At 33.0% G+C, this 23,215-nt stretch overlaps 5 protein-coding genes across 5 annotated transcripts in view; 3 read left to right on the top strand and 2 right to left on the bottom strand.

Annotated features, from left to right (window-relative positions):
- Positions 1–674: 674 nt before the first annotated feature.
- On the bottom strand, positions 675–8,450 carry LOTGIDRAFT_213568 (hypothetical protein; the record flags this gene model as incomplete). The annotated part of the gene is made up of 12 exons (XM_009052182.1): positions 675–4,698; positions 4,906–5,059; positions 5,290–5,407; positions 5,562–5,743; positions 5,834–5,978; positions 6,269–6,413; positions 6,550–6,710; positions 6,971–7,066; positions 7,375–7,472; positions 7,606–7,741; positions 7,849–7,948; positions 8,248–8,450. 12 exons carry the CDS (start codon positions 8,448–8,450, stop codon positions 4,476–4,478), a joined length of 1,761 nt encoding a protein of 586 aa, XP_009050430.1. The 3' UTR covers positions 675–4,475.
- A 623-nt stretch (positions 8,451–9,073) lies between these two features.
- LOTGIDRAFT_158740 (hypothetical protein) lies at positions 9,074–11,059 on the bottom strand (the record flags this gene model as incomplete). Its single annotated transcript, XM_009052181.1, has 5 exons — positions 9,074–9,151; positions 9,376–9,501; positions 9,696–9,755; positions 9,919–10,003; positions 11,015–11,059. Coding segments are annotated over 5 exons (394 nt in total), but the record flags the coding sequence as incomplete, so codon positions are not given.
- Positions 11,060–12,185: 1,126 nt separating this feature from the next.
- Positions 12,186–15,374, top strand: LOTGIDRAFT_186985 (hypothetical protein). Its single transcript, XM_009052180.1, has 7 exons — positions 12,186–12,204; positions 12,850–12,991; positions 13,199–13,340; positions 13,694–13,912; positions 14,254–14,369; positions 14,629–14,715; positions 15,283–15,374. The coding sequence occupies exons 2-7, from the start codon at positions 12,854–12,856 to the stop codon at positions 15,355–15,357; spliced, it is 777 nt and encodes a 258-aa protein (XP_009050428.1). The 5' UTR covers positions 12,186–12,204; positions 12,850–12,853; the 3' UTR covers positions 15,358–15,374.
- A 2,938-nt stretch (positions 15,375–18,312) lies between these two features.
- LOTGIDRAFT_158737 (hypothetical protein) lies at positions 18,313–19,534 on the top strand (the record flags this gene model as incomplete). Its single annotated transcript, XM_009052179.1, has 4 exons — positions 18,313–18,385; positions 18,624–18,791; positions 19,063–19,109; positions 19,487–19,534. 4 exons carry the CDS (start codon positions 18,313–18,315, stop codon positions 19,532–19,534), a joined length of 336 nt encoding a protein of 111 aa, XP_009050427.1.
- Positions 19,535–21,511: 1,977 nt separating this feature from the next.
- LOTGIDRAFT_158736 (hypothetical protein) overlaps positions 21,512–23,215 on the top strand; it is a gene marked incomplete at both ends in the record, with an annotated part of 3,116 nt that continues 1,412 nt past the window's right edge. Inside the window, 5 exons of the mRNA XM_009052178.1 lie at positions 21,512–21,527; positions 22,079–22,210; positions 22,364–22,513; positions 22,671–22,794; positions 23,076–23,186. Of these exons, the coding sequence (XP_009050426.1) occupies positions 21,512–21,527; positions 22,079–22,210; positions 22,364–22,513; positions 22,671–22,794; positions 23,076–23,186 (533 nt within the window). The remainder of the gene's footprint in view (positions 21,528–22,078; positions 22,211–22,363; positions 22,514–22,670; positions 22,795–23,075; positions 23,187–23,215) is intronic.

Below are 23,215 nucleotides of genomic sequence, written 5' to 3'. Positions count from 1 at the left end.
CACTGAACAGCTTGGACATTGTCTAATTATGCAACCCATTATCCTCAATAAATACTTTTGATCAACCTTTTGTTCTGTATCCAGTTATGTAATTTTTAGTGTGTTGACTCACTTTCTGAACAGGATAAAATGATTGCAAGATATAGCCTTGTTTTCCCTTCCAAAGTTTTTGTCAATATCCAAGTCAAAGGGCATCTTCAATTTTGTAAGACAATATACTTTTTTTTTTACATAAATTTAAAGTTACTTTTATAGTGTTGAAATATAGACCAGCAAACTTTCTGGTGGAAAGAGCTAATAACAGGGTTGACTGGTACATGAATGCATAAAAACTTGTCTCGTTTCCTAAGAACAAAGGACCATGAATAATAACTAAATCGATCTTGATTAGAGAGCAAATATCAGAATCTTAATTTTTGACTTTCAATTTTGATCTGAGGAGCATTGCTGGGATTTGAAAGAATTGAATCCAAGTTTGATATATTTCTGAAGTGTATTGACTCCTGAAGATTGCTAAAATTAGACAGTTTTTCCAATGTCAGCCCCTTCCATCCACAAAGAAACTATTAAGTCAAACTAAGGCATAATGGCAGTTTAAAGGTCATGTTGGGCACTACAAAGAATCATTTTTGCCCCATGCTAGCAAAAAAGATTCACAACACATGAGACTTGAAGAAATTTGTATCTTTATTTGAACTTTGAAATGTACCACCAAACCATAATACTGGATATCAATAATAATTAGTATCAATATAGCAAGGTATATGGTCAAATTATGCCAATTTATTTGGAACCATATATTTCGGGAAAATATTATGGTGTGGTAGTCAAATTTTACAAACTAAACAGTTAATATGAAAATTACAAATGCCGTCCCATAATAAAAAAGAAAAGAAAATAAATCGTTCTCCCTGCATCAGAAATTTATCTGTGGTTTTAACACCAAGAATTCTTATAATTTACTATCTGTAATTAAAACATAAGATAGGATACCTTAAAAAAAAGAAAGGCATTAAGTGGCCATGCCTTATTAACATCCAAAACGAATATAGTGTTATCTAATTAACATTAATAAGTTCCTCTATTTAAGGCATAGTAATTAAATCTTAAAAGAGATTAATTTATCATTCAATGGTTTGTATTGTTAAGATTAATCTATAAACATATATTGCAAATCCCATTTGAAAATGTGCAGAGCATCCCTGATAATACGTGATTGTTTTTAAAACAATGAGACAAAATATACTGTAGATATATCTATTTACAGTAGATAATCTGAATCTACGTTTGATAATAGATATCATTATGAATCTACATGGCAGATATCACCATTATCACAGACAAACAAAATCAGAGGATAAAACCAAAATATAAGACATTAATAAAATTGTTTAATTCAATGTGTGACATTGAAAAACTAACCAAGTAAAAAAAATGTTGTAATTTGATTATAATTTCAATAACCTTTTTGGCACTAATAAACTAATGATATAACCTCTACCATCACAAATCACATCTGGCTTTTTTACCAAACAAAAATTTGTACAAAAAAAATAAGCAACGAGACTAGAAAATTATGGAATTTTGTAGATCACAATAAAAGACTTCTGTCTCAAATCAAATTTTGATATGGTTGTAGTAAATAAAATGTTTGGCTATCTACAAAAACGCTATTTTACATTTGGTTTTCATTTGGTTAAGTACATTTTTTGAGATTCAATAATTTAGTAAAAAATGTAAGAATAAAGCACTTGGTTGATTAGGTTATCTATTCAATGTCACAACATTCATACAAACAACCACATTCAATTTGCTCACTTTGACAAATGAGTATTTTAAAATCAGATTTTCTGATAGCTGAACTACATTTACTGCATAGTTCAAATTTGTTCCTACTGAAATTTGTTATGGTTTAAAATTTGATTATTCCCCTCGCATTTTGTGCACACACAACTACTGTTTTTATATCAATCACACTAAACACACTTTGTTTATCAAATATAAAAAAATAAAATCTGATAAATATTTCATGTTAATACTATTCACATGACTTTTTCACATTCAAACCAGTGTTGAGTTATACTTCTTTTATTATTATGTTCGTAACTATAGAACTTGACAGAAAATAGTTCATCACCCAACACAGTATTCCTCGACACTATGATTATTGAATATGTGAACAATATTATCTAAATGAATTGAAAATTATGAGATAATTGGCACAAAATGCATTTGGAATGTTATAAAAAAAAATTATCGAAATGTCAATATATATCAATTGTTTGATAAATATTAGTTATAATAACTAATGCAGCACCGGTTTAAATAGAAGGTTGATATGAATGGAAGATTTATGGTATAAAATATTCAATTCAACACTTTCCATTAAATTTTAATCATTTTCAGGTGCTATTTTTAATTAATATCCATTTGTCCGAGGAGCAAAGATTTTTAATTCTTAATCACACAACAGGGGAACTCTGCAGCTAAAAATGGGAAGATGCTTACAAAGATTGTGGACTGAAAACTAACCAATATCTTAACGACTTATGCCGAATTGATAACTTTCTAATAAAAGAGACTAGAATATTTGATGTAATATTACTTAACTTACATGATACTTCATTTCTGACATTGTGGAAGAACAAAATATATAATATGTTTGCTTTTATGGCATACTTTTGTTTTGACATCCACAAGTTGACATTCATATTTCTATATCACATTTTCAATTAAATTTGTTACCACTAAATATATAGTGAATATAATTAGCACTATATTTAAATATTACTTTCTCAATTTTCATCAATTCAACATATCACATAATAAATCACAAAAGTAAATTTTTTCTCAATTTGAGCCAAAATACTAACAAACCTCAAAATAAAAAAAGAACTACACGCTAAAATGAATGTCAAAATGTTATTAAAATGTCAAAAAGAACAAATAAAACTTCAAGACACATTTGGAACAGTTTAAAATAACCCTGATATTTCAATGATATATCAAAACTGTCAGATGATTTCAAGGCTGATTTTGGCCACAGAAATCAGCAAATGAAATTTTTTGCTTGGAACAGTGATCTTTAATAAGGATATGTTCTATACCTTTAATCTGTTCCAAGTAAAACTTTTCAGGATAATTCAAATTCTCGTGTTGATTCACCACATATTAAAATATTCTGATCCAAATCAACATATCAATGTTCACAGGGTCAGTCGTTATTAACAATGTTCAAACACAAATTATGTGTAAAAACAAGATATTGGAATCTGAGAATTATAATAATGGTCCCGGATAATATTTCATCTCACTCTGTACATTTTCTCAAAATATACAGAGCATGTGCATTTCCATGAACTAGATTCTAAAGTTACCAGCGCATCCATCTCTAAAATCACGAGTCTAATCCAACAATTAATCAGCGCTGTTCAATGATATGTCATGATCAAATATTATATCAGCACATACATTATTTCACATATATATCTTATGACAGGACGGCATGAGGACAAAAGCTATCTATTAACAAAAAAAAAAAAAATCTAGCAAAGCAAAAAGTTAAATGAAACAGCATAGGAAACCAGAGGTTTATGGATTATCAAAACAGATCTATTGATAAACTTTCTTAGAATATTACTTATATTTTAAGAAATTATTTAGGATTAAGAAATGACTAGCAAATAAGTGCTGTTCATAACTTAATGTATATATAAAATATTGGAGTGAATTATGTTGTTTTCCTTTATAATCTCACACTTTAATTCACAATAGTGTCAGATAAACCATTAATCTAAAACTATACGCACATAATTCACTTTAATATGTTGTCTCATGTCAAGACAAAAATCTGACTAATTGCACACAACACATGGGGACATATTGCAAAAGTATATGCATCTCATATTTGGAATACTTTTATTTGTGTCTAAAATAAAATAAAGTAACATAAGACAAGAGGATTTCGTTACTCTATCCTCATAAATGTTACATGACAACATAATATTGTTAGATCATTATAAATTAATGATTAGTTATATCAAAAATGGTAAAATAAAAAAAATGAAATATTGTAAACTATGAGAGTTGATGAAGATAACATCAACAATACTATGTATAATATGATAATGGTGATAATAAAAACTAAACAGAGAAATGACATGTCCTCACCATGTATTGTTCATTAGTGTGAAAATTCTTGAGTTTTATCTCAAATAATAAAGCACAATAAAAAGTTGGGCTTCAAAAATATGTCTCATTCATTTTCAAGCTGGTAACGAAAGATCTCATAGCAATTTTTTTACAACTACAGCTTGAAAATAAAGAGATTATATTTAATTCACCACGTTACAAATTCTTAACTCTGGCTCCATAAACTGTTGCTTAGTAATATATCCAAGCACCAAAAACGTACAGAAATAAACAAGAAAAATGGGAAGGGTCAAGCCCACAATATCTAGTGTTGTTGACAATATTTAGTTACTACTCCACCAATCAGTACCTTGGTTGTAGTTATTATAGGAACTACCATATGATCCACCATAGGATCCTCCATAGCTAGATGAGGAGTTGACAAACGGGTTCATGTGTGGATAGCCACCCATCTGTGGTTTCACACCATTACCCATACCCATAGCTGGTTTAGGTCCCTTGTTGCCTTGACGATAATCTCTAGCACCAAACCCACCGGCACCATACCTGTTAAAATCATATGTATAATGTTGTAATGCATTGCCTAACATAATCCATATATATTCTTTAAATGTGGGAGGTTTTTCTCAAAAAAGCTTTAATGGGCCTTCCAAGGGTAAGGGTAGGGCTAGGTATTTATGATTTGTTGTATGTTGCAACCTAAACAATGACTCAAGACTTCCACACAAATGTTGTTTAAGAGAAGAAACTTACTTTCTGCCCCCACGTTTAGATCCAGCAGATGATCTAGATTCAGTAGCAACAGCTTCTAGCCAGGATGGTACTTCTTGATTAGCTTCCATCAATAGATCCAGTAGATCTCTTACAATATTCTTATTCTTCTCATTAATAAAAGATGTAGCCAAACCTAAGACAAGCAACATGAAGTGAAGAGATCTGACAACCAGGAACAAATAATTCAGAAGTAGACATGCCACGTTTCGGGAAATAAACCATAAGAGCCTATATATCAAACAACTTAAATTTCTATCAAATGTAATGTCTTTGTTTTAAGCTTTTGAATTATTACTTCATAAAGGGATCAGTAATATTGATGAGGTTCTCTTTTTCAAGTGAAGCAAAAGTATCTACACTTACCAAGATTACCAACACGTCCTGTTCTACCAATACGATGTACATACTCCTCAATATCACTAGGTAGATCAAAATTAATAACATGTCTTACATTAGAGATATCTAAACCTCTAGCAGCAACCTGTAATACACATTATCAATTAATATTAAGCCATTGTTACTCTACACCCCAATGAGCTAAATAAGACCAGTAAATTGTAGTCATTCCCTCAAGAAGAATTCTCAACCACATTTGCTGATGACTCAACATTAATATATATACACAAGGTACTTACAGCTGTGGCTACCAGAATAGGACGATCACCACTTCTAAACAGTCTTAAAGCATCTTCTCTTTCTCTCTGTGATCTATCACCATGGATACTGGTAGCAGGGAATCCTTCTCTGGTTAGGAACACTTCTAAAGCATCAGCACCTTTCTTTGTCTCAACAAACACAAGTGTTAGTGATTCTGGACCTAAAAAAAAAAAAACCAAGTTCATGAGTACGTAATGGAAATCTGTTGGACATGTTAAAAAATCAATTTAACCCAAATTATTCTACTCACCAGCAGCATTGATCAAATCTAACAAGAATGATCTCTTCTCAGATTCTTCAACCCACACAACTTTCTGTGTAATGTTTTCACTGGTACTACCAACACGACCAACAGCCAAAAATATATAGTTGTCAAGGAAATCACGAGCCAAAATCTACAAAATTGACATCATTCAGCATTTAAAAATATTAGCTCTTGTGTAATGCAGTCCTCTAGCAAACTGTTTAGTATATGTATAATGGGTGTATTTTCTGTCTTCAGACACCCTTAATAACCTCAAATCACTAAACAATGGAATGTAATTTTGAGAAATAAGGAAATGCCAAATTTTGTGGAGATTGGACCCCATACAGGAAAACAGTCCTGCAGTCCTATTCCCTGGGCCCTTATTGTGAAAATCAAACAATTTTTTTTTCTTTTTTAATAGGATAGCAAAAATTTTACCTGAATTTCTTTGGGGAAAGTAGCAGAAAACATAAGAGTTTGTCTCTTTCCACTAGGGGGCATAGAATCTTTTTCTACAATTCTTCTAATCTGAGGTTCGAAACCCATATCTAACATTCTGTCAGCTTCATCCAACATCAAATATCTACAACAGAGATAAATGTTAATCTTTTTCCCTGTCACACTTTTTTTCTGAGGAAAATATTTTTGTGCAATAGAAAAGGATTATTCTACCAACAACATTGTGGATTCATTGAAAGTTATTCTTTAAGTTTTATTACCTGCAATGTTGGAGTTCTACTTTACCACGTTCCATCAAATCTACAAGACGTCCAGGTGTAGCCACTAATAAATGACATCCTCTATCTAAATCTCTCATTTGAGCTCCAATATCTGCCCCACCATATACTACACATGGTCGTACTCTTGAACGGTATGCAAACTAAAATAAAAACAAATACATTTAAACTATCTTCATATAATTTTATTGACATGCAAAGGCTGAATGTCTGTAACAATAAACATGTTCCTATTCATGTAGCATTTCCAGAAAATTAAGATCAATGACAAAACATCAAATAACTTTCAATTTACTTCACATTATTGATTTAATCTTCGAGTTTTCTTGTGTGAATTCATTATACAATTTACAATCTTACCAATGTCTTAGACAAAAAACACAATTTAAGCATATTAACTAACCTTTCTAGCTTCATCATAAATCTGTGAAGCCAATTCTCTGGTAGGTGCCAATACAAGAGCACTGGGGTATTGTTTTCGTCTAACATAGGTTCGGCCCTATAATTCAACATAAACATTAACTACCTTAAATCCACAACATATACATAGCATTTCAGGCAAACAAAGCTGCTATGAGTCACATTAAATGAGTTATGTTGAATCATATCAACATTTACATTTGTATCCGTCTTTTCAATGAAATTAGAGTTATCTGCCATATTGCTTATATGTGGAAGGATTAATAAATATGGATTAGGGAGTAAACTTTCATGTCTAATCTGGTCACATTTGATCTTGTTCATTACCTAATGAAATGTACCGTATCCTACAACTTCTCATTCACAAAAAGTAACTGTCAACTATACCTGTCCTTGTCTTTGTTCAGCTTCATGAGCTTCACCAGGTCCAGTTTCATACAATAAGTTCAATATTGGAACCAAGAAGGCTGCAGTCTTACCAGATCCTGAAAACATTCAAAAGATCAATTCAGGCCTCTAGCAATAGATTGCTCCTCAAACTTGTCTGATATTTATATTGTTCATTTATTCCAATCTTGCAAGTCAATAATCAATAAATAAAATCTCTATAATACATACCAGTTTGTGCGCAAGCCATCAAATCTCTTTTATTTAGTACAATTGGTATGGCATACTTCTGTACTGGTGTAGGTTTAGGATATTTGGATAGCACAATGTTATTACGAATAATCTCTCCCAAACTGGCATCTTCAAACTGAAAGAGAAATCATTGCCTAATTAAACAACATACATCATACAAAAACACACAGTCAGTAAGAATTCTAATGTTGCCAAAGGCCTGTATTAATTTTAACAACTTACGTTTTCAATATTAGTTGGAGGATTTTCTCCACTGGCTTCTACTGGAATATCTTCATATTTATCAAAATTAATACCAGTATTACCACCTCCAAATAATTCACTACAAACATTAAACATATATTAGTATTAAACAGTAAGCAGTAAAATATCATTCATGGTTCTAATTCAGTAAAGTAACTGGCTTGGTAACTAGCTTTTATTAATTGTCTTAAATGCTCTTGTCTCAAATGTTAGAACAAATAAAAGAAAGGAAGTTTATAAAAGTCAGTCTTCATAATATATAAGTGGAATCAAATATTAGCTTATGGACTTTCCAAGTACACTCAGTTACACAGTAGGAACAGGTGCATAGCTTCCTTCAGTTTTTGTATCAGCTCAAATTGAGTATTGTCTACTTACTGTTCCAATCTTTCATTGCGAGGTAATGGTGTTGACCAATCTACTTCCCCACCATTATTAGACCAGGTATCACCACTATCAGCACGACTGTCCCAACGATTATGTCCCCATTTTCTTTCTCTAGGTACATCATCACCGAGAGCATCCCATCTACTACCACCTTGTTGTGGTGGGGCACTGCCTTGTCTATCGTATCTTCCCATGCCACCATCACTAAAGAGAAAAATATCAAATAAGACAAACATTCACCGTAACAAGCACATGCCACACAGCACTGAAAACGGTGCATCAAAATAAGAATTGGCCTACGTTAATTTTAGAATGAACCAACACAATCTGATTGTCTTTTTGCTAATGTGTAAATCATTTACAGCCTTTCAGCAAGCTCAGTTAAATTAATGTGAATGGACAATTCATTGATGTCTTACTTATAACCTGCACCGCCACCTCTTCTGTTATAATTATTATAACCTCCTCCTCCTCCTCGACCACCTCTGTTATAATTATTATAACCTCCACGATCAAAACCTCTATCATTCATTGCTGTAAATAATAATATCTAATATCAATAACACACAGCAAATATGTTTGAAGTTGAGACATTAAAAGTTCCAAGGCAATTATAAATCAAAGCAGCATGATATGAACTCTAGTCAATTTGACTAGTAATAAAAAAAAGCCTCATTTTCTGAAGAGTTTGATCACATTCGGTACTCCAACAGATTTTTGTGAATAATTTTCTATCTTCCGTTCTATAATATATACAACTTGCATACACTTTCAACAGCCTTTGAATAACCCTAAAATATTAACACGTATAACTTACGTGGTCCAGAATTATATCCACCAGAATAGCCTCCTCTAGGTTGATATCCACCGGGATAACCCCCACCTGTCGCAGGATCTAGAATAGATTACAAATACAAATGATGCACTTGTCTCATCTTAATATATTATGTAATATATTTGACTCAAACCATATAAAGAAGTTTTCTTGGTATGAGTACATGTATTAGGGACACTAGTAGCATCGAATTGCACCACTGAAATTTTCAGTCAGACTCGATTCCTACAATTCTATTAAAACTCCTGTGAAAAGTCTTTCTAAATTGAAATATGTACACATACCATTCCCACCCCATCCACCACCACGAGTGTCTGGTGGAGCTTGGTTAAACATTGGTGGTTGTTGAGGAGGACCACCACTACTTCTCATATGTGGAGGCACATAGCGCTGAACATTTTGTGGAGGACCTTAAATATATGCAATGGAAGAGAGTACAACAAAATTCAAGCATAGTTTCTTTTTAAATCAATTACCAAACTTGTTTTCTATAAAGCTTCAAGTTGTATGTTGGTAATAAATAATACTTGGTCATATTCATGAAGGTATATTTGATCATTATGTGTCATAGAACAATTTAGCTATTTTCATAAAAGCAACTTACCTCCTTGTAAAAAGATCATCTGTTCAGGCCCTGGATATCTGTTGTTTGGGCGGTAGGCATCTACAATAATATATAAATAGATTGTTAGATATCCAAAATATTATATCGTACTGATTAATGCAACTTATTGAAATACAGATGCTACAGACAATTTTCAATGCACAATGCTATCAAACATGAGGTAAAAACTCATAAGTAAATTAAATCTTAAAGTCATACTTACTGTTATGTCCTGGGTATTGTTGTACACCCCAATTACCTTGACCTCTTCCACCTGGACGTCCAGAGTTGATGTCCAGACCAGCAAACTAAAACAGAAATTATATACAAATTTTGGCACATACTTAACTGTCATTTCATGATGTTTTGAGCGAACAGGTTATTTCATTCGCTAGAGCATGGTAAACTTTTTCTCCAATCTATACCTCATTGGACAAGTGCAATGCCAGTTTGCATGCAGATATGAGGAACAACTTCTGAAATGAATATATGTATTGAACCTGGCCATCATCTCACTAAATATGCAAAATTCACAACCACTGTATATGTTAATTCATGCATAAGTCAAACATATAGATTGCATGCTAGATTTACACGTTTTCATTTAACTCTTAGTGAAAGATCTAGGCTGGGCCTATTGGATTTTACCTGCTTTAGTTTATGCTATCAGAACTTACCACAACCTTGAGTCCTCAACCACAATTAGGATTATTGGCAAAATGTATCAAAAATTTAAGAATTTGCAGCGTTTCAATTTATTTTTGTGAAACACTATGTATGGTTAAATTTTAGAACAGGCTTACTACTGTGTCTGTATTGTCTCAAGACAAGTGTATGCAGCACGCTCATGAGACTTGTGCAAGAATATTTCTACTTCACAAGGCCATTCCCAACCATATTCATTAGACCAAGCTTGAAAGTTAGGTGCATAGTAAAGAGTCTTTAGAAGCCTATTTCAACTCTAAAGTTTCAATACAGACATGGCTGCATAGCATGGCATTGATAAGAGACAGCAGAGGCAGGGTGTGGTTAATAAAGCCATTACAAATGCAATGATATGGGAATATGATAGGTTAAAAAATTCATCTTTATCAAAATTCATTTTCTTAATTGTGTTAAATCCAGCTATAAGAACATTATTGTCGGATATTTTCAACTCATTTCACGGTCTCAGCTGAGATCACCGGCGTGGTGATCAGGTCGGTGGAAATTTTCCACGCACAGAACTGGCATAGATTTCTTTGATTTTTAATGAATCTGGTAGTTTTATACTTCACAAATCCTTTTCAAATTGTTCATTGATATTTCAGCTTACTAACCTGCTGCTCTAGACCCTTCCCATTTTGGTTGTATTCATTAGGCATTATATAATTCAAGTAAAATTTTCACACTAATTTCGTGTGAACAAATATGGAGGCCAATGCGGCACGACAAAAGAAATTGGCTATAAATATCTTAAAACACGTGACCAGGCCGTGTAAGGTTATCGACCTTCATCTTCATAAGCCAAAGTAAGCAACTCACTTCTGACGTTATTGAAAATGAAACTAATAAAAAAAGGAACGAAATTTTGGTCTGATTTTAATTAATGAATACCTCTTGAACTTGAACAACTCTGATATAATAACAGAGAGTGTCGGTAACGATCTAATTCATTAGCGACACCGAGAGGTAAACGGAAGCGAGCGTTGTTTAAATGTGAAAAAATATGCTTTTTACTTCTAGCTATAATGTATCTACTTGATCAACTCGAAATTTAAAAAAGCTGTGTACTATAAAATATCATTATTGTCTATTAAAAAAGTTTATTGGTGTTGTGTCTTATATAACGACCGATCGCTAAAAAAAAACACAATTAAAACTTTCAGTAAGTTTTTCAAGCATTTATATTTTTTGGTCAATAGTTAACAATTAAGAGCGCCTAACGTTTTAAACCTTCTTAACAAAATTTAACTGGCCCGTTGAACTCCTCGGAAAATTGGTTTATATCCCCAATTGAACCACGTCCACCTCATTTGTTTCTCTTTTGATACGATTTCTCTAGTGATCTTTGCATATTTTCAAACGTTGTTAAAATAAAATTAAAAAATGTCAGATTTGTTCGTATTGAAGGTTGTCGTCGTTGTCTTATCAATTTAAATGCAACTTATGTTATAGTTTCGGACTTCTTGAAGAGATTAGCTATAAATATTTAACTTTAACTTAATGCAAATCCTATATCATTATAGCTTGTGAAGATGATGTCTAGCTATATGTCTGGACGATCAAGTGTTTTATAAGTAAAGGGAGTTAATTCATAGGCAGTTACCGAATGTCGCAAAAGCAGAATTTGTTTCAAAATCAAGACAAGTTCATTAATGGATATAGATTTGACTGATCGTTCTTAAATGATGAAATAAACCGTTATTTTTTAGATTAAGTCTGGATTGATATCTTTGAAATAAAATTAACCCTCAAATCCGTGTCGCAAAATCAGCTTCCGGTCTCTTTACCAAATCACTTCACTGAGGTGAGATGTGTGTATTTGTAATCCTTAAAAATCGAACTGTTATCTTCGCCATCCAACATATTTCCTTCTTTTAAGTTAAAATAAAATCCTATGGAAAGCAATTTCCGAGTGATTCTCTCATAATTGTATGCCCGTCGTCCTCTTATTGATGTAAAATTCGATATGTGGCAAACATGTTTTCATGTGTGGTGTGGTCAAAACAAATGGCGATTGAATTATGTATTTCCAATTAATTCCCTGTTGTGATGCAATAAATCAATCAAATTCAGAATTTCAATCTTGTACTATCGTCTTAATAATGTTTGCTTGCGTGGAAGTTTATAATGGTCAGTGTAGAAAGTTGTGATCAGTCAAGATTGATGGCTTTTTCAATTTGAAACCTTACCTAAAGTTACCTCCCTGGACAGATGATTACTGAAAAGGAGAAGACTTATTCCACAGTTTTTGCTAAGTTACTGCATGGCATTGACCTTATTTAGCCTGACTGAAGAGGAAATTATAGTGTTTATAAGTAACATTCCATTTCTTAAGTAGATAAGCTAATTAAATCTCCATTCTTTTAATTGGGTTTGTGACTTTATGCAAATAACTACTAGTCATTGAGGCCTGTGATTTCAAGTAATGAGATTCATTTTCTATTTGCAGCAAAATGCCTCGAGTTATTCGTGGCCAGAGAAAAGGTCGCGGAAGTGTATTTAAAGCATCTATCCGTCTCAGGAAGGGAAAACCAAGGCATAGACCTGTTGACTATGCAGAACGAAATGGCTACATTAAAGGAGTTATAAAGGTATAAACAAGAGGATTTGATGATATATTCTTGAGGGAGATCTGAGGATGCCCAGAATTGATTTCCTTGCCCTCTCAGTTCAGTAATTCTAAATTCGCAATATGCATCTGATTTTATGTATACATTTGCTACCATTTGTATCAATTTTTACCCTACATACTGATTTCAGAAAACATGCAAGGAATAGTTATGTTTTATTTTTTGCAGGAAATTCTTCATGATTCTGGTCGTGGAGCTCCTCTAGCCAGAGTAGTATTCCGTAATCCCAGAAAGTTTTGTCTACAAAGTGAATTATTTATAGCAGCTGAAGGAATGTACACTGGACAATATGTTTATTGTGGTAGAAAAGGTGAGATTTATAATCCAATTATATAGTTTGCAAAGGTTAAAAAAATTCAGAAATGTTGAAACTTTTATGTTACTGTTAATTGGTAGAGCTAACTTCCCTTCCATATCTAAATACACAAGAAAGTGTCTTATTTGGATCTGTCTAAGACTTTATATTGAATGAAAAACATTATCCCCCTTGTAATAGTTGTCATTCCTCGGTGAAAGTTTTCCAAAATTCCTTGTCAGGTTTCTGAAGGTTATAAGATTGCTGAACCTTGAGGTGCCATATATCATTACACAAATTACATGTGAATTTTATCTAAAGCTAGCTGAAAATTATTATTTATTTTCATATTTCATTTTATTTTTCAGCAAATTTGCAGATCGGAAATGTTCTTCCAGTTGGCTGCATGCCTGAAGGTACAATTGTCTGTTCTGTTGAACAAAAACCAGGAGATCGAGGAAAGTTAGCTAAAGCATCAGGAAACTATGCTACTGTAGTTTCACATAATCCTGATACTAACAAGTCTCGAGTAAAATTACCATCTGGATCTAAGAAAACTGTTAATTCTAACAGTAGAGCTATGGTTGGTAAGTAGATATAACGGCGTTCTCCACACTTAAACTGAAATATCAACTCGAAAATACTGCAGTCTCTGATGAAATTTTAACTGAATACATATTAATATATAAATATGGACCCTATGATATTGCAATTGCATCTAATTGAAAATTTTATTTTGAATATTTGTGACATGGAAAAAATTCAATCATTAGCTCTCTGGTTAGATTAAAATATACAATATTTATACTTTGGTCTAGCACATTTACAATGATATGCGAATTTACTTCTGGAACTTTTTCACTCATTGTACATGCAAAGGATTGAATAGGACACATTTAATTTCAAACTAATATCTTTGATATTATAGGAATTGTTGCTGGAGGTGGTCGTATAGATAAACCAATGTTGAAAGCTGGTCGTGCTTACCATAAATATAAAGCTAAAAGAAATAGTTGGCCAAGAACTAGAGGTGTTGCTATGAACGTAAGTTAAGCCAAGTTCCCTTTAGAACTATTCTATATCTGTAGAATTATGGTTATGATTTGTTGTGGGTCAATGTTAAATTTGATACAAAACTACAAATTGTGTACATGTTCTGTGTTCAAGTCATAAAGTATCGTTGGATTTTTTTCAAACTTCCATTCATACTTTTTATATGGAGCATGCTCAGTCATCTGTCTCAACTCTATATGGTTTTAGTATGGAAAGAGTGTAATAAATAAAAACTGTATTTAATTTCTAGCCTGTTGAGCATCCTCATGGTGGTGGTAACCATCAACATATTGGTAAACCATCAACAGTTAGACGTGAAATTCCAGCTGGTAGAAAGGTATGTATTATCAAATTCACACCTGATGGTCTTCTAAGACATTTTCACTATTGCATTGTTTCAAATCGTGAAAATTGTTAAAAAAGATTTCATTGAGATACCTTTTAATGGGAAAGAGATACCGTGCCATTAATCATACACATTAATGATTCCTTGATTAAGGGATGAGAGCCAACCTTTTTTACAAAAATTACTTATTCAATAGTCTTCAGGCATTCTCAACTGACCTTGATTACAAATAATGAGATTTTGCCTTCTGTTAGATACTTGCTATCAATCCAGGGATAGGTTGAGATTATTCCTTTGGATTATTCAACCCTGTTTCCCCCTGTCAGTGATGCAGGTAAGAGGGGCTGAGGTAGAGTCGTTCGGATGGGACAAACCGAGGCCTGTGTGCTACAGGCCGTGCTCTTTATAGATCCTTTGACAGTTGGAAATCGGGAAAGAGCAGGCTAATGCTTCTGTCCTGAAAAAATTGCACCTTGCATGGCGTTACCCGTCTTCATTAGCCCTCATAGTGCAATAAAATAAGACGTAAAACTTACAAACATTGTGTTCGTATTATAGGTTGGTTTGATTGCTGCTAGAAGAACAGGTAGATTACGAGGTTCCAGAAAGGTACATAAGGAAGACAAGGAATAAATCATTATCAAATATACTATTGTTGCTTTTCAATTTATTCACCCCTTGGACATGTTGACATATATGCATTATAGAAACTTAAGTGGTCATCATATTTAGATGACAATTGTTCATAAAACGCTGAGTTTGGGGGTTGCAAGGACCTCCATCAGTGTCCCTGCCTCGATATACTTCAAAAGCTTAGTAAACTTCGTGACCCCCCCCTCTCAAATCTCATTTCCAATTAATCCAATCCAGGCGTCCATGAAATAGGCAAAATAGCCTGGTCGCCTTGGAATTCTGTCGTAGTACGATAGTGGCCTCTACCATAATGCCATCGTTTCACGAATACCGGTTTTGACATGGTTTTATTAACCCGGAGAAAGTATGACCAATGGGAGTGCGGTTTGAACACGATGCCATAAAAACAGTAATTTATGTGGTGTAATGTGAAATATTGGGAATGGGTAAACTGGGTAGACACCGTGGACAAAATGTTATGTCACATTTGTCGTGATATTGAATAACTAGTGTGTATAGATGTGATCTCAGATTTCGACGAACTGATTTTCAGTGATTGTCCTCGACTCTCAAAAATTCAAAAAATATGTTGGATCAACTTCAAAGTGGTCTTTGCCCTCTGAAGCTACAGGCCTGCTAAGGACATCTGCTACTACTAGTTAATTAACCACCTGCAGTCTGACAACATCTTTTCTGGTAATGTGGGAGATTGATAAAGAAGCTATGGCAAAAATAGTATTAGGAATATATCGAGGAAGATGGCGGCCATTTTTTAAGTTGGCTCATAAAAATATTTCCCCACGGGTACCAAAGTCTAGAAGCATTCCCTTGGTAAAACAATACGATGAAAACAAAGGATTAGACATATTTTTTTTATCTTAAAAAGAACGTAGCGATACAATCACATGGACACAAATTTAGATTGTCAAGCCATAGCCTTATTATTTCTTTAAACAATTCTATATATCTTGAATTGAAGATATATCCTAAAAATAAACACGTGCGCCTCATGATCCTATAGGTGGCCTCACTCAATCTATTCAAAATAAGATAACAATATTGTTTCTTTCTTTATCTGCAAATATAATTTTGTAATCTAATTCTAATTAGTTTGTGCCACACTTGGCTGCAGTTCAGGACACATGGTGCATAAGAAAATATCATTCACCAAGAATGGAAAATACGACTGTTTTCTGACAATCCTACCTCCGAAGATACGCAACTGCCCGTTGCATCGGTTTTTGATGCAGACCTTATGGATATGAGACCGAAGGTTCCAGAGTTATCGTCATGGACAAAACTGTAAGCTGAATCCGCACGAAACCACATATAAAAACACAACATGGATACATTTACGGCAACATTTTCATGTGGATCAATATACGATAACAGAAAAAATACAACTTGCCCAACCTATTTTGAATCGTGTTTATTCATGGAAATTGTTATAGAAATAGACTGTGCCAAAGATAAGATTAATGACGTGGATAAAATGATAAGATTGTAACGACCTTTTTCATCTTAGTTCTTGGTGACCACCTGAAAAGGTAAGACCTGTGTATCTCAAAAGTAAGGACAATTCATAGATAATTTGATATGTCTGTCGCTCGAAATCCTATAGAAGAAGAGAAAATTGCTTTATACCAAAATATTGATATTTATTAACGATTTCGGCGTTTTCTGGAAAGAATTTGAGGTGTAAAATATAAAAACCTCAATTTGTACAGTAGTTTGCAATACATATGGAACAATTATTCTAGGCAAAATTGCTTATCAAGTGGATCACTCATGCACTTGCTTTTAATATTTACGTATATTTCGTAATATACAATACAGTCTGATTAAAATGCAAGTCTAGCTGCATCGTTTCCTTTATTTTCGCCATTTGTCATTCATAATCTGACGAAATTATTACGCATTCCCTATTCTGTTCTTTGCTATGTTCTTTCCTATTTGATCCATTGTTAAACACTGACTTGTGGTGTCTGTATTGTCACTTATAACATTGATTTTAACAAATGTTGACAACCTCTGATCATAAATGGATCTCGTCAGATCACAGAAAACAAGTGTAAAATAACTTGCAGGAAAAACACCCACAAAAATAAACATCTATAGATCTGTATGAAAGATTGAACCTATCAAATTGAAATATTAGGTTTTTTTCTTGGTACCAATCTATTTTATAAGTGGGATATTTTAAACTGCATACAATAAAATATATCATTGTAATATCGCACTAGAATTTTGAATATGAAACATTTATCATTTTAATTAATTCAATATTTTGTTTTAATGATCTCTTTCTGTTTATAGACTAAAGATGATGATCTTTCTTGCTCTCTGCCTTTTACCAGCCATTTTCGCGTAAGTTATGTAATATGCTGCTATTAATTTAAGATAAGGCACCGGGAGCGGTATCCACGGCTGTACAACAGCCATTGGATGGCACATTTAAACATGTTACGTGGCAACTAAGATTTTTTTTTATGGTGTTTCTATATTCTAAATGAGTATTATCAGTGCAATACTAGTGTAAAAGGAACAAAATAGTTTATCAGCATGAATAATAGTACATCTCATCACTAGCATAAAATCTAAAGGGGGAAAGAAAAGAAACAACTATTTTACTAGAAAAAATCTAGGGATCACAGTAAATGATTCTTTCCACCAGTTGGTCCTTGACCAAACCTCTTGGTATTGATCTTTCTAGGATTATGCGTACCTTTTACAGCTGGGTCGACCTTAAAGGTTTAGTCCTATCCGATTGTACCATCACCAATCGGAATCGTTCAAACAATTTTAATGATCATTAACATGCACTGATATTATTATGACTTGTAAATTAAGAAATTTGACAGAAAAAATTCATATGTTCTAAGAGCACCAATAGATCCTGATTTGGAAGCTTTCCAAAAACATGTACAGAAGGAAGCTGAAAATCTGTGGACCACAATGGACTACAATAAAAATGGTGAATTTGACAGATCTGATTTACAAACTCTTATCCACGATTACGATATCAATGGTAAATAATGTTAGCTATTAAGAACATACAGCGATAGTCTAAGTTTGATCATTTTTTACTAATCATGAATTAATGATGTGAAATCGACGAAGATGTATTAGCCAGTGACATTCTCGGAGATCTGACAAGATTTATTTATCTCCCACTCTTGTTGATAACCAATATCAGCTTCTAATGTAAGGGCAAGTATTTATAAAAACAGCTCAACAGCTATATTCGCCTTTTTTGTTTCATCCAGGTGACAATGAAGTAACTAGAGACGAATTTGAATATAAATTTGATATGGCTGAACCAACATTAGCTATTGTTGCTAAAGGTTTATTCGCTGAGTATGATGATAACCAAGATGGTTTTATTGATACCAAAGATTTGGATGGTGTTCATGATAGAATGGATCACATGATTAGTAAGTTTGGAACGTAATGATCCTAACTAGGGAAAGAATTAAGCTAAATATACGTGGATAATCTTAACGAAAAAGATCCACCAAAATGTTAATTTCATACCCATGACTGAATTTGACTGAAGATATCTCGCCCATCTTGTCGTTTTCCTCTTGGAATCAATCTAACAGCTTGAGCCTCATTATCACATCTCTCATGGAGATCTGAAAGTATTTACTGATTATTACCTTATACATTTACTTGAATGCCTAAAATCCAAACTATCTTTTACAGAAGATGGCAAGGTCGATCATGCTGAATTTGTTGCTTATCAAGTACAGGTAGGTCAGTGTAATTTTCAAACCTAAAGAATTAAAGTTGTCATCGCTCTGGTCGGCTTAACCTTTCGCTGACTTAATTGGGCAACTTATAATCGGTATAAACTTATATTCGTGAGTCCTCAATAAACGTGTTATATTTTTGCTATTGCACTTGCATTTTTATGAACTTGCTTTTCGGATGTATAATACTTTTCAGATTGAAATCCGTCATAGGTTTTAGAACGACATACTTTTTCATTATACGAGATAAGGTACATTCTTTTCACCAGAATGGTAGACTTAAAAATTCATACTTTATAATGCTGGGTTAAATTGAATTTGCAAGTGTATAATTTGATTTGAACTAATTAAAAACTTTGCTTTATTTTCTATTTCAGCTATTGACAGTTTTGTATGCTCTTCAAGCCCAGGCCGGTCAGCCTTAAACTTAATATCATAAATTGATAAAAATATAATGTACCTTATATAAAAATACATATTCTGTTATTTCTCGAAATGCTAAAAAGTATTACATTTAGCCTATTATTGTAGAGGTACTTTTAAATATAGTTATTACAATGGCCAAGGTAAAAAATAATCCAGGGAAAGGGGTCCCATCCCAGGTCACTTCCACGGGCCTCTACCGATACTTAATTTCCAGCAAAGGTCGTACACAAATTCGGGATCAAATATTTTAAAAGCGCTTTACTTTGGTCAAATCACAATATCTATTTTTTTTTACGCGTACAGTAATTCTAGTGAGCTAATTTATTATAATGCTGTCTATAATTCATTAATTAATTTATTAAGACATTACTTTGTTTTTCCCCAAAAAAGAAAAAGAAATGTGGTTATGATAGATTCTATGTATGTTTATCCATCAAATATGAATATCGAACAACTGTAGTTTATGCAAAAGTGGCCATACACAAATGCGTGGCTATGAACAATGTGACATACTCCAAGTAAGAGTGGCCCCGTCCATCTATTTGAATTATATCCAACAAATATGGTACCCCATCCAAAGTAGCTGCCCGACAAATGCGGTTATGGTTCGCAAAATATTGCATTTCTACAGATATTACACTGAATACATCTAAATAATCCAAAACCACCCAGAATAAAACAGAATTTATCAATTATATCAGAATAAGTCACACAGATTTTGCACTGATCGAAATCCCGCTAAGAAATGCAAATTTTTCTATCGGCACATGCAAACGATAATTTTAATTACAACTCCTCCCACTTTTAGACTGACAATTTGAATTTCAGCCAATCAGCAGCCAAAATTGTACATCCACGTGCGCAACTCTTCCCGCCAAAAATCTTCTTTGAGTTTCTGATGGTTTAAAACTGTCACCTTCTCATCAATTATTTGAAAGTTGATAAATTATTAAAGGAAAAGATCCACCAACATTTCAGAATGGCTGGTTGAAAGAATTTTGAATAGAAATGCTGGACTAAAATTACCTTTGTAAAGTCTTAATTTTCATCATCGAATAAAGGAGGCTATATTTCGTAAAGATTAAGAGGGAAAAATTGCCAAACCCACATGTTTGTGAAGTAGGCTACAATACAATAACATGATTGCTAAATTAATTTCCCACTTACGCCGAAACGAAGACGAAAACGAATCCGTAAGGAAAAAAAATCGATTGCTTATCATATTCATCATCTTTACCATATATATTTTTAATGACAATGTTATCTCCTAGAGTTTTCAAACCAAGGAGTATAGATTGACTATAGTTAATCTATATTCCAAGATTCAAACTATCGATTCCTGGTTCATTCAAAATGCCATTTTGGGAATATAGCCTAATATAACCCTGTGATATAATATTCTTGGAAATATGTAGGCTACATGTATTGAGAAGAGTTAGGCCTATATGTCCATTCATTGTCATCTTTTCAATGGTAATTTAGATCGATTTCCCCGAAAACCGGTACAAATTCGGTACAAGTCTAGGCCTATACCTAAAACGAAAATATTTACGAAAATGCTTTCGTTTTTCAGCGTAAACGGGAAATTTCATATTTCTTTCAAGAAAAAAAAAAAAACACTGGTGACATTGTTAAAAGGCACCACAAATTTCCCCATGAACATATTACGAGAAATGATCGAATAATTTCAAAATAGAGTTTGTTCAGCCCAACAAATTTCCTCACTAAGCTAAGAATACAATTTGAACAAGACATCATACAGTAATATGCCCAACTCAGTTCCCTCCCCTGATTCAAGCCATGACGTCACTTCCCTAGCGTTGGTGCCTAGATACCATACGTGCGATTGTTTACTGTTTACAGAGAACACGACGTCTCTATCTGGCGCCAATCTCTATTTGAGCATTCCACAAAACCTACAAATTTTCAGGCATTAGGCTAAATCTCTAACCTAGAGGCTAGAAGAGGCAATAGACATGCCATCGAAAAAACGTAAGTATGAAAATGTGGTTGTGTGAGTGTGACTGGCTAGGCAGCAAGCTAGTCGTTGTTGACGTTAGGCGTAGTCTTTATAGTAGCCTAGTATATCAATAATAATTAGAAGGCTTAGGATTTTCCTACTCTCTGGCCACATCAAGTTCTAAATCACATTTTGACTATCATTTTTGAATGAATTGAAATATTAATCTCCAAATATTGCTGAGAGTCGTAGATTGTCTTAGGGTTGATGAAAATGCAAACCATTGAAAACAAAATTAGCCTATGAATCATAGTATGATTTTACAGATTTTTAATATTTGTGACATGGGAGAAAAAATTCAATTCAGAACTCAATGTGGAGCTTTGGAATACCGGTAGGGTACTTTGTTGGTCTCTATGACTGAGTTCAGGCGAAATAGGCCTAGTCTAGACATCATTCTTAAATGATCAGCTACTATGAGGTATGGCGAAGGGTAGGAAGAGAGAACTTTGAGAGAATTATTAATAATTAGTAGGCAATGAGGCATAATTTTTAGGCATGTCACATAGGCATTTTTTTTCAGGTTATAGAAAGAAAAAATATGACTCATGTCGTCACAAGAGAAAATTGTTTCCGGACAATTTTGGTATCCTGCCCTCTATAGTTGAAAGATCACACGAAAATTCTCCAGTTACTTCACTGACATCACCTAAAGGTAACCTTTTGTATCTAGGTAATTCCTCACAAGAAATAAAAAAAGGTTTATATTAAAGATATTAAACTTTTTGTTTTTTTAATTTTAAAACAAAGTCTTTTTAGGTGTGAGAGATTATGTGGTTCTCTCCTGATATAAATTGACATTTTTTAGGATCAACATTAGGGTCACCAATAGTGTCATGGCCTTCGTCTCTTCCTTTGGCTTTACCACCAAAAATAAAACCAGAGCCATCAGCATCTAAAACAACCAGCAATGTATTTGACGATTCAGGATTTGAAGTAACTCCACCGAAAGTAGAAGGTAATTTTCAGAATTTGATGTATTCCTTTGAATTATATTGTCAAGACAGTCCCAATATGCTTACTTGAAAGTTGAACTCACCATAATTTATATCAATATTGGTGTTGGAATTATGATCATACTATGACAATCTGGAGGTATTATTTTTTTTATTCAGGAAATTCAGCCACATTTAAAAATAAAGATGAAATGATGAATTACCTAAAGAAATTAGAGGAGAACAACAAAAATTTACAGGAGGAAAATAAAAGTCTACATACTGAAATGAATTATAAAATAAAGTAAGTAAATATAGAAAGAACGTTTGTATTAGGTAATAAAACATAAGCATTGTAAAACCAAAGTACAGTATTTAACAAAACTTTCAAAAGAAACAAAAAAGGAATGGATCCAGGGGCCTGTAGAAAGCTTCCATTGTACTTTGAAGTCCCTAGTATGTGGTTTCCTATTATATCGATCACATGGTTGGTTCTAGCTAACCCTTTGAAGTTAGTGGATGAGTAAATGATTATTATTGTACCGTTACTAAAATCAAAAGAAAGTGTAATATGTTTTTTTGTAGGTATTTAGCAGATTTACAAACACAGTATGAGGGTTGTATAGATAGTATTGTTGAAATTAAAAGTAAAATTAATAATCTAGAAAATGGCTGCATCCAAAACCCATCTCATGTGTAAGTTAATACAAACACGACAAATGGAA

The sequence above is a fragment of the Lottia gigantea genome, assembly GCF_000327385.1.
Source record: "Lottia gigantea unplaced genomic scaffold LOTGIsca_18, whole genome shotgun sequence".
Lineage (NCBI taxonomy): Eukaryota > Metazoa > Mollusca > Gastropoda > Lottiidae > Lottia > Lottia gigantea.
Note: the sequence above shows the minus strand (reverse complement) of the source record. Positions and strands in the feature narration are given on the sequence as shown.

Bases quoted from the DNA above. Each gene is read 5' to 3' on its own strand.
- LOTGIDRAFT_186985 (XM_009052180.1), top strand. From the start codon at position 12,854: ATGCCTCGAGTTATTCGTGGCCAGAGAAAAGGTCGCGGAAGTGTATTT. The intron at 13,341-13,693 runs GTGAGATTTATA...TTTATTTTTCAG, and splicing joins TGTTTATTGTGGTAGAAAAG to CAAATTTGCAGATCGGAAAT. The intron at 14,370-14,628 runs GTAAGTTAAGCC...TTTAATTTCTAG, and splicing joins CTAGAGGTGTTGCTATGAAC to CCTGTTGAGCATCCTCATGG.